This window comes from Strigops habroptila, chromosome 2 (assembly GCF_004027225.2).
Source record: "Strigops habroptila isolate Jane chromosome 2, bStrHab1.2.pri, whole genome shotgun sequence".
Classification (NCBI taxonomy): domain Eukaryota; kingdom Metazoa; phylum Chordata; class Aves; order Psittaciformes; family Psittacidae; genus Strigops; species Strigops habroptila.
In genome coordinates this window covers 115,310,516-115,321,744 of record NC_044278.2, presented here as the reverse complement: position 1 = coordinate 115,321,744, position 11,229 = coordinate 115,310,516, and the positions used below count along the sequence as shown (strand labels likewise).

The following is an 11,229-nucleotide window of genomic DNA, read 5'->3' as shown; positions in this document are numbered from 1 at the left end:
CTGTCATTAGTATGGTATTGGTGATTCTCCAGGTATCATCCTCACTGTTGCATGATCACTCTTGGTGGCCAAGAGCAGCCGAAATGGTGTCACCAGCCCCAGCTTCCCCCTGGCACCGGTTGTATTCTCCAGCTGTATTTATGCTGCAGACTTTTGCCCTCTACCCCTGGGGACCTCTCCTTTACATTGCAATTCTCCTCTAATCATTCACAGTTGAGACAGACTTGTCTGAATAGTTATGATTTTTATAGCACTCACTTTTCCCTACCATTTGTTAAAACCTTTCCACAGACCCAAATGAGGTATTTCTAAGCCCAAATAAATGCAAATTAGAAAAATCACATCTAAGAACATAAGATCCTGCAACATCTCATCTCCTCATGTAGGGTCCATGAGGCAGAGCTTTGCTGTGCTTCAAGCTCTCCTGGTCCTTCCTAAAGGTAGAATTGGGGTGAAGAGGCCGGTAAAAGGCAGGGAATAAACCGATTCCTGTGAAATTCCCATTTCCTTTCTGGGGTAATGGTGATCAGCTGGGAATTCTGGCACAACCTTGTGTGGATTTTTCTTGTGGAGTTAAAACACATCGCAGGAGTTTTTGCCTTCTTGGCTCCCCTTGCCTCTTTTCTTGCCAGCTATCATTATAAGGATTCAAGAAGGATGAGTAATTAAAACTCATGCAAAGAATGTGCCTGGCAATTAAGTTCAAATATGAGGCAACAGAGGTGACAGACCACAGAGCTCCTTATGCTCTGCAATGGCAGGAGGGACCCCAGGGGTTCACCCTCTGAGGTGGCCGGGCCACCATTGGGGTGAGGGGATGGCAGCCCCTGAGCTGCCCACAGTGCCGGGACCCCTCGAATAAAAACAAAAATGAGGTAAAAAAAGTATGGTTTTCCTCAGGAAATCAATGAAAACGGCATGAAAAGAGGAAAACAAGGGGGTGACGCCCTGAAGGGCGCACTGTGGCGGCGGCCTGCGCCGAGGGGCGGCCTCGGCTTCAGCCCCGGCGCGGCTCCCAAGGGCGGGCTGTGGGGCGGGAGCGCTGCGGACCGAGGGGGAGCGGAGGGGAGCGGGGCTCGGCAGCGGCGGCGGGAGCCACCTGCGGGAGGCGCCGCTCCGCCCCGCTCCGCCCCGCTCCGAGCGCGCCTCTGAGGGAAGGCGCCCGGCGGGAGGGATGGGACCGGGACCGGCCCCGCCACCTGCCTGAGCGGCTCCGGGAGACGCCGCCACCACCGCCGCCGCCGCGGGGAGCTGGTAGGTAGCGGGTCCCGGAGGGTGCGATGGGGTGCGGGTCACCCTGGAGGGACACAAGGGAGGCTGGCGAGCCCCGGGGCCAGCGGGGAGCGCTGGGCTGCGGGAGCCGCTGTCCGGGTGCGGGACGAGCGCTGCGCTTTTAACCCGCTCCCATCGTCGGGAGCGCACCCGGCGGGCGGACAATGCGGATGGAGAGAGCTGCCGCTCCCCGCCCGTCCCGCTTCGGGTGCTGACCAAGGCGGCGAGCCCCGCTGGTGGCTGCTGGCGGTGACCAGCTTGGAAGGGGCGTCTGGTGAGGAAACAGCTGATGAAAGATTCGCCTTTGCTGCCTTTCGCACTCGGGAGGCGTCAGAAGGAGCTGCTGGGTTAAGCCGCTGCGGTTCTGTACTTTGGTACATCTCCGTGACCGAAAACATCAGTATTTTGGGGGTTTTACTTTAGAAATACACGATGATGTGTCCAGCGAAGCAGCTGCTGGAGCCTGCGGTGGTTGTTCGGCTCCTGCCCCGTCGCTCGGGTGGTTGGTATCCCCGGGGATGCGTGTCCTTGCTCACAGCTTTTATTCCAGCTGACCGTCACAGTTTGCTCTTGTACCGTGAAACCGAAGCTACCTTACGAGAGGGAAAGAGGAAAGAAAGGAGACAGGAAAATCACTCCCTAGGAATCGCACTAAGTGGTAAACGCATACCACAATCCCTTTGCTGTGTGTGTGTGTGCGTGTCACTGACACACGTGTCAGGATACCTGTTGTGTGTGTTAACAGACACCCTTGGCCTGTCAGGACCAAAGTTGGTTTCAGGTTTTCCGAGGCATCTCTTCTTACAGCCCGCAGTGCAGCGGGTAAGGCAGGGTAAGTCACACCACCTCCAGCATCGCAGGCTGATAGAGACGTCGGATTTTGATGGCTGTAAGGCTTCTGTACCTCTTAAAAGCAGAACTCAATTACTCTTGCTGTGTTTTGACAAGTTCTAAGTGACTAAGAGAAGCAGCGGAGGTATTTTGGCACGGCAGTGACAGTGGTTTAATTCACCTTTGTAATTTGGTTTGGGGCAGGTTTTTCTCTCCTACTGTCTTGGTTTTCTTTCTTCATTTGTTCTCTTTTGCCATGTTAATCATTCTGGCTTCCAGCTCTGTGGAAAAACTTTCTTCATTTCAAAAAATGTAACGGAGCCTGTTCGGTTCACAGGCTTTCCTACTGGATGTTCCAAGATTTATTGTTATTTACCATCTTACTACCAGAACCAACCCTGAAGTGGTGAACTCTCCCAGAAAAATTACTTGCTTATTAGAAAATGATTCATGTCCATCCCGAACAAGGCAGTTCTCTTTCACCAACATCTCTCTCAGGGTGTGAATGCCCATAGCAGGCAGGAAAATGTGTCTGTGAAGTGTTTCAGCAGCGTGGGGAGCCCCGGGGTAGCTGTCACTGTTTCCATTCTCTAAACCATTTTAATGCCATTAGCAAGTGTGATTATGTACAAACCGCTTTCTAGGGGGTTCCGAGGCTGGATATCAGAGCAGGGCTTTGTACTGAGTCAAAGGGTGGATTGAGTTTATGACACAGTTTAAATAGAAACAGAAGAGCAGTGCTACAGTAGAGCCGCACGTCGTAAGTCATTCAGTATCAGTTTGTGATAGCTGTTGGGGGAAGTCCTTGCTTCTTACTGGTTTGTTCTATTTGAGAACATCTCTCAGGGTCACACACGAGTATGTAGCTGAACACAGAGGGTGTAAACCCTGTTTTTTTGCTGCTTTTTGGGTTTTGTTTGAAACAGAAAAGAGAAAGGAAAAGGAAAGAAGAGCGTAACTGGTAGGTCTCTCTTTAAATTTAGACTGCTCTTTATATTCCTTCATTTTTCTGCTTTACTATTTTTCAAAGAGGAGGCATCTCTACAGACAGAGGTACTATGCTCTATGTTGGCATCTTGTTGTAAATAAGACATATTTATTCTGTTTATTGCATCCCAGAGCTGATTTATTACCAGTTATGTCTCCAGATGTGATGTAACTATGCAGACTTCGATAAATGCCTTGATTTGTGAGCACTGTTTAGCTTCTATGGTCCGGTATAAACTCACAACTGTATTTTATTAGGTTTTAATAGCATTTGACATAACTGCAAAGTTCTGTAGCTGATGAAAAGGCTTTTTTATCATCACATTTATCATCAGCGTGATCATAGCACAGAAGCAGCAGGCGAGGGGTGTGGGAAGGCTTGCTCAGAGGCATAAAGTGGAGTAAGGACCACTTTAGAGAGCACAGCACAGTTACCATCTCCCGAAGCCTTTTTTTTGGGATCAATATAAGTCCCAGCTGCTGTCTCGCTCTCTTCATAGGGCGACTGCCCTCTACTGACTGAAACTGCCTTTCCAGTGCGGGCATTGCTGCAATGCTGATGGTAGGGATATGGAGAGGTAATTTCTCTTCTCAGCCCAGATGATGCTCTCGGGGGAAGCAGCGAAGTTTTTGGTCACACAGTCCCTTCATCAGGTCGCTATGCTGACAGACAAAAGGGAATATTGCTGCTTGTGCAAATAGCAACTGACAAGACACTTCTAATTTCCCCCTGCCAGCTAAAAAAACCAGCCAAAGGCCAGCACTGGCTCTGTGAGCATGAATGATATTTAGATCCAAGAAGCAGCATGAGTGAGTGGTGCAATTTAGATGGAGATGCCTGTATCAGGAGTGCTTCAAATGTAATTTGTGGCAATAACTTTGGTATGAGGCAGATGAGAGCAGACTGCTTATAAATATGTGCTCTTTATGATGGGATCTGATAGCTGAGGCACAGTGTAACTGTGATTTAATCTGTTCTTAGCTTCTAACTGGGAGGCCGCTAAAGGTTTCTGCATACAGCCCTCACTGTCATAGGTAGGACAATTAACAGTTGTGCTAGTGTATATTGTCTTTGTGGGGATGGAGGGGTATCAGTTGTCCCTGTTACCTTCTTTTTCTGTGTTTTCCTAATCACTGTTGAACATGAGTATGTTTGATTATACCAACGTGAGACTATCTCATTTCATAGCTTGCAAAACCCAGCCACATCCGATATTAGTCTCTGACATGGAGGAGCCAGAGGAGCTGATGGTTTTCTTAGAATACATAAGCAAGTATTTTCCACTTAGAATCATAGAATCATAGAATCGTAAGGGTTGGAAAGGACCTTAAGATCATCTAGTTCCAACCCCCCTGCTATGGGCAGGGACACCTTGCCCTAAACCATGTGGCTCAAGGCTCTGTCCAACCTGGCCTTGAACACCGCCAGGGATGGAGCATCCACAACCTCCCTGGGCAACCCATTCCAGTGCTTCACCACCCTCACTGTAAAGAACTTCTTCCTTATATCTAATCTAAACTTCCTCTGTTTAAGTTTGAACCCATTACCCCTTGTCCTACCACTACAGTCCCTAAGGAAGAGTCCCTCCCCAGCATCCTTGTAGACCCCCTTCAGATACTGGAAGGCTGCTATGAGGTCACCACGCAGCCTTCTCTTCTCCAGGCTGAACAGCCCCAACTTTCTCAGCCTGTCTTCATATGGGAGGTGCTCCAGCCCTCTTATCATCCTCGTGGCCCTCCTCTGGACTCGCTCCAACAGCTCCATGTCCTTTTTATGTTGAGGACACCAGAACTGTACGCAGTACTCCAAGTGGGGTCTCACAAGAGCAGAGTAGAGGGGCATCCAAAATGATGCAATTGGGACATCCAAAATGATGCAATTCTGATTCATGTTTAAAATGGCCTGTATATTCCAGCAAGACTTGCCCATCAGGTGTAGAGCTTAACCCTTCTATAACAAGATACATCCCTTTAAAGATGTCCTGTTTGTTAACGAAAAAATTACCAAGAGAATATCTGGTCAATTCTGGAAGAATCATAGAATCAATCAGGTTGGAAAAGACCTTGAAGATCATCAAGTCCAACCTTTACTCGAGGACTGCCAAGGCCACCACTAACCCATGGCACTGAGGGCCTCATCTACATGGTTTTTGAACACTTCCAGGGATGGTGACTCCAGCACTGCCCTGGGCAGCCTGTTCCAATGCTCAATATCCCTTTTGGTGAAGAAATTGTTCCTAACATCCAGCCCAAACCTCCCCTGGTGCAGCCTGAGGCCATTTCCTCTTGTCCTATCACTTGTTACTTGGGAAAAGAGTCAGCACTTGCCTTTGTGGGCATCAGTAGCATCAGCTCTGTTCACCTAAGTCTGTTTTTTGGAATGGGAATGTTTTGATATCCTGCATGAGTCAATTGATATTTTGAATATTGTGTGCCTTCATTGTAGCCCCCATTCCCAAAGAGGATGCTACAGGTAGCAATCTTTGAGTTGGACACCTTTGGGCTTTAGCAGTCTGTACCTTGTGAAGTCTTCTTCAGTGCAGCTTAGGGATGGAGTATTCCTACAAAAAGCATTGGAAAGAAGGATTTTTCTGTTTTATTCTTAGATAGCTGCGGTCATCTCCTGTGCGATTTCCTTTGGTTTCCTGGTTTGAGGTATTTCAGGAATGATCCTGCAGTTGTGATCAGCGTAACCTCAGCAGGATTTTAAACATGTGTAAGCTCAACATAATAGTGAAGTGTTGTTTGAATAATCTTTGTGTGAGGGGGATCCTGCCTGCCTGCTTGCCCAGGGCAATGCCTCCTGCAGCGATTCAGCTGTATGGCTAATTTTCAAATAAACTAAAGTTACACGTTTTCTCGACGCAGCCCTAGTGCACGCTGTTCTCTGCAGTCTGAAGTACTCTGCCTGGGGTTCATAAACACATTTACAGTCCCATTTGCTTCCCTGTGCTTAGAGGGGGGTGGGTTGCATTAGTAATTAATTGAGTTTCTAAAGCAGTAAGCCAGTATGTTAACTGAAGATTCCATTGAGAATTGTAAATTCACTTCATTAGCTGCCCTTGTGTACTCATACCACCCTTTCTCATGTAAGCCTACGGGAGAGCAAATGCTACATGGAGCAGGAACCTTCCACTGCTATGAGTTGCAAAGGGAAACGAGTCTCCTGTGTGGTCATGTTCTGCAACAGCTCCTGTCCAGGTTATCTTCTTTGTCCACCCTCCTGTTCCTGCCACCAGCTTGATGTCTCTGGCTAAGACAGCAGATGGTGTGAGGTGATTTAAGGACCTCTTTCAGCAGAGCCAGAGACGAGGTGGGAGCTTTCAGAGAATACTGTAATCCAGCTGAAGCCATTGACTCTTTGCAGGAGCTCTGGTTTCTGAATGCAGGAATTCACAGAGTCTGAATTTTCATTACACTGTGTGAAGACAGACAGTGTAACTCCTCACTGATGTCAGCTGGGAGTTGGTGGCTCAGCACACCAAAGGGCTAAGTGCCCTGTGTTTCAGTGTTAACCTGGGGCACTTGCTTCAGGATCCAGGTTAAGGCATTAGTTTAACACTGAGAAAAGTACTTAATGATGCTTGGCTCCAGTCAAATCACATGATCCTTACTATATTATACCCAGTTAGCAAGCCATTACTTAGCAAGGTAGATTAATCTTGCAACATGTTTGGGTGAGTAACTGGACTTTCTTTTTGCTTTCCACAGACTGGCATTCAGAATGGCAGGCTTGCCCACTTTAATCCTCCTTTTGTGTGCTGCTAAAGATGTGATGCCCTCCAGTTCTCACTGGAAGCCAACTTGGCCATCTTACAGAGTTCCAGTTATCCTACCACAGTCTACCCTTAACTTGGACAAACCACAGTTTGATGCTGAAGCCAGGCTGGAAGTGGTATCTCCCTGTGGCCCAGCATGCCACAAAAGTTCTCCGCTGCCAACTTATGAAGAAGTGAAGAACTACCTGTCCTATGAAACCTTATATGCTAATGGTAGCCTCACTGAAACAGAGGTGGGCATATATATTCTGAGCAACAGTGGTGATGAGTCTCGAGGCAAATCTCGAACTAAGAGGCAGATCTATGGCTATGACAGCAGGTTTAGCATTTTTGGGAAAGACTTCTTGTTGAACTACCCATTCTCTACATCAGTGAAGCTATCTACAGGTTGCACGGGCACCCTGGTGGCTGAAAAGCATGTTCTTACTGCAGCTCATTGCATCCATGATGGCAAGAGTTACGTCAAAGGAGCGCAGAAACTGCGGGTGGGCTTCCTAAAGCCCAAACTGAAAGATGGCAGCAAAGGAGCTAATATCACCAACTCAGCAATACCTGAGAAAATGAAATTCCAGTGGATCCGAGTGAAACGGACACATGTCCCCAAAGGCTGGATCAAAGGCAATGCCAATGACATTGGCATGGATTATGACTATGCCTTGCTGGAGCTGAAGAAGCCCCATAAAAGAAAGTTTATGAAGATAGGTGTAAGCCCACCAGCAAGACACTTGCCTGGAGGGAGGATTCACTTCTCTGGCTATGACAACGATCGTCCTGGAAACCTGGTTTACCGCTTCTGTGATGTCAAAGACGAAACGTATGACCTGTTGTACCAGCAGTGCGATGCCCAGCCGGGTGCGAGTGGGTCTGGGGTGTACGTGAGGATGTGGAAGAGGCAGGACCGCAAATGGGAGCGTAAAATTATTGGAATATTTTCAGGCCATCAGTGGGTGGACATGAACGGCACCCCACAGGATTTCAATGTAGCCGTTCGCATCACCCCCCTCAAATACGCACAGATCTGTTACTGGATCAAAGGCAACTACCTTGACTGCAGGGAAGGATAAAGACAATGAAACTCCTTGAAAGCACTTAATGACTGGTTTTAATTAGTCATCTGAGGAAAGGCTAGACTTTTGCTGCAAATGTCTGGGAGATGGTCTTGTAACGTGGGGATGCGAACCTTATCTTAGGGGCTGTGGGGTGCTGCCATTACAGCTCAACACTGGGGAGAAAGAGACGTTGGGTGGGGAAGGAGCAGGTGGACTTATTGAATTTGCAGCTGAGCAACTCAAGATTAATTAGGGGCGGATCAGTAAACAGCATGAAATCAGAACCGTCTCCAAAGAATCTTATAAAAGGGACGCTGTTGACTATCTCATGTCTGCAATGTTTGTTTTAATAAATCCTAGGATTAGTAGAAATGCTTTGATCTGAACTTTAAAAGAAAATATTTCTATGCTGTTGGGGGCTGGAGAGGGGCATTTAATGGTGTTTGCAACCCAAACATCACAGCTTTGTGTTCCTGCATGAGCAAGGGAGTGTGAAAAGGGCAAGGCATGCGCTGTGGGAGATGAACGCCACACAAATAGCATGAAGGGTAAATAACTGTGTAACATTTCTAACCTCCTTTTGGCCTGAGTGATTTGAGACTTTATTAGTAACAGAGTTAAGAAAAATGCTTTTTGAGCAAACAGACCTTGGTGTTGCAAGGACTTGACTGTGAAGATGATCTTGGTCATATGAGTAGTGCCATTGCATCCTGCCTTGGGAAACACAAATTGTACATAGGATTAAATCATTATAGGAGCTGGGGCATACTCTTACACCTAGCAGGGTCCCTATGGACATACTGTTACAGAAGACACATGGGGACAGAGGCTTGTTTTCTGTTTATGACCTACTTAGATCTTTTAAGGAAAAACTCGTGTCAGCAACTCAGATTTTCAAAGGAAAGCCTGTCTAATGGTCTTGATGGCCATCTGAATTGCTGCCTGCAAAGCAAGTAGAGTAGGACAAGGGTTCTACTGAGTTTTTGCCCTTTTTGTTGAAGATCCATGCTGTTCTACCTACACCAGGTAGAGGGACCCTGGATTTATAAGTGTCTGTCTATCGTATCCCTTTGACAGTGTAATTTGTGTGGCATCTTGACCTACATTTCTCATGTGTTTGGGGTAGAAATCCTCCTCCCCATCAAACTGCCGAGTTACAAATAGTTCTTGGCAAATGCACAGTTCAGTAATACCGTGGCTGGAATGGAGCCACGTTATAGGGTGCAGTCTGAGTTTGCTACGAAGTGATGCTCCGCTCTCATAGATGACAGTGACTTACATTTTTACTGTAGCAGAAGTGGAGTTTAAAACAAGAACTGTCTCCTATAGGTAAAATCAGTGCAGCCAAAAAACTGTAGCTCAGCAAAGAGCATTGGGAAGTCAATGTGGTCTGTACAAACAATTTCTCAGGTGGGTTGTGCCACTGTATTACAGTAACATGGTCCAGTTCAACATTACTTTTTTAAACAGGAGGATAGACACTGCCTCCACTTCCAGTTTCTCTTCCACCCATCTCTCAGTGTCTCCTTACCAAGTTGCCTATGGCTCTTGGTATTTTGGGGCAAATGCAAGGCCCTGGTGTGAAATGGCAGAGCTGGGAAGGAATGAATCTAAGCAGAGCTTCCCTGTGCTATACAAATACAAGGAAAATGTTAAACCAGCTAAGCCTTTCTTACACTCTACTAATTACTGTGGCATTTGTAAACATATGCCTGATGGTGCTTTATCTTCGTGATGGCTTTGGCTCTAGTTCTGAAAAACAATTTTGCTAGAGCTGCCTGTGATTATTATTTTTATAGATGCAGCGTGCAAAACAATTGGACCCTCCTGTGGGCTTTTGGTGCATTCAGATACAAGCAGTTACTAATGCTTTGAAATATGAATAATCAGCATATGTATCTGATGGTCTTTTTCTGCCTCTTTATTTTAATTTCCTTTACTCTATGGCTGTTATCTGGAGCACTTTTGTTTGAATGTATCACAGTGAATAAAGAAAAGTTATGGAATTCCAATGCAGACAGTCTTGTATTTGTACTATACTTGGGTTGCACTTTCAATCTCATTCCAGTTACTTATTTGTAAAGACAGATACAGATTTATTAATATCCTCAATGCTGTTTATTTTCCTTCAATTTGCTTTTGTCCTCACCTGTTAGTAGTTTTGAAGTAATTTTTTTTCATAGGTTTAATTACTCTGTCTTTGGATGGTAATAATCAATCTTAGCTTTTATATGATGGTTGCAGTTCCAAAGCCAGTCATGCGCTCAGATTACTTAGAGCTGAAAATAACCTATTAGACTAAAAAGTCACATTGTTTTTATTAACTGTAGGGTCAATAAACTATGGAGGAATTTGAACCAGCCGGCATAAGGTCATAAATCATGTCCATCTTCTTTTTCTTTTAGTTGATGCAGGAAGCAAAAAGTTCTTCTGACACCAGCAGTGAGACCCACAGCTTTTAGAGGAACACTGAAGTGCAGAAATGTTCTACTTTTTGATTTGGGAATTGCTACTTTTACAACTTGCCTTATCTCTGCATGTGCACAGTACATCATGTGGGCTTGACAACATCAGTCCTGGTTCATTGGACATATTTCCCATCCACTGGTCCTATGTTCTCAACTGCTTCATTGGACTATAGATTAAGATTTTTTTCACAGAATCATACAATGCTTTAGGTTGGAAAAGGCTTTTAAGATCATCAGGTCCAACTGTTATCCTCACACTGCCAAGTCAACCACTAAACAAACCACATCCACAAATCTTTCAAGTGCCTCCAGGGATGGTGACTCAACTGCTTCCCTGGGCAGCCTGTTCCAATGCCTGACAACCCTTTTGGGGAAGAAATTTTTCCTAATATCTGATCTAAATTTCCCCTGGTGCAGCTCAAGGCCATTTCCTCTTGTCCTGTCAATTGTTACTTGGGAGAAGAGAGTGACCATCCTCACTACATCCTCCTTTCAGGTAGCTATACAGAGCGATAACGTCCCCCCTGAGCCTTCTCCAGACTAAACCCCCCCAGGTCCCTCAGCCGTTCCTCATCACACTTGTGCTCCAGGCCCTGCACCAGCTCCGCTGCCCTGCTCTGGCCCCGCTCCAGCGCCTCAATGTCTTTATTGCAGTGAAGGGCCCAGAACTGACACAGGATTCGAGGTGCAGCCTCACCAGTGCCCAGCACAGGGTCAGAGTACATCTCTCATGATGACTGGCAGAGTGGAGTTGTACAGAAGGCAAACGAGCTAGGATAATGTGAGCAAGTTTTTTAAAAACCAAATGTATGGAGCAAGTTTAGTGTAATCAGGGGTGGGAGA

The 11,229-nt window shown here is 46.5% G+C and overlaps 1 protein-coding gene across 2 annotated transcripts; it reads left to right on the top strand.

Annotated features, from left to right (window-relative positions):
- Positions 1 to 1,056: 1,056 nt before the first annotated feature.
- On the top strand, positions 1,057 to 10,275 carry PRSS23 (serine protease 23). Of its 2 annotated transcripts, none has more exons than XM_030477134.2 (2): positions 1,057 to 1,254; positions 6,802 to 10,275. In XM_030477134.2, the coding sequence occupies exon 2, from the start codon at positions 6,815 to 6,817 to the stop codon at positions 7,931 to 7,933; it is 1,119 nt and encodes a 372-aa protein (XP_030332994.1). In that variant the 5' UTR covers positions 1,057 to 1,254; positions 6,802 to 6,814; the 3' UTR covers positions 7,934 to 10,275. The 2 variants fall into 2 exon arrangements, with proteins under 2 accessions (XP_030332994.1, XP_030332995.1); XM_030477135.1 differs by lacking the exon at positions 1,057 to 1,254 and adding an exon at positions 2,954 to 3,064.
- Positions 10,276 to 11,229: the final 954 nt, after the last annotated feature.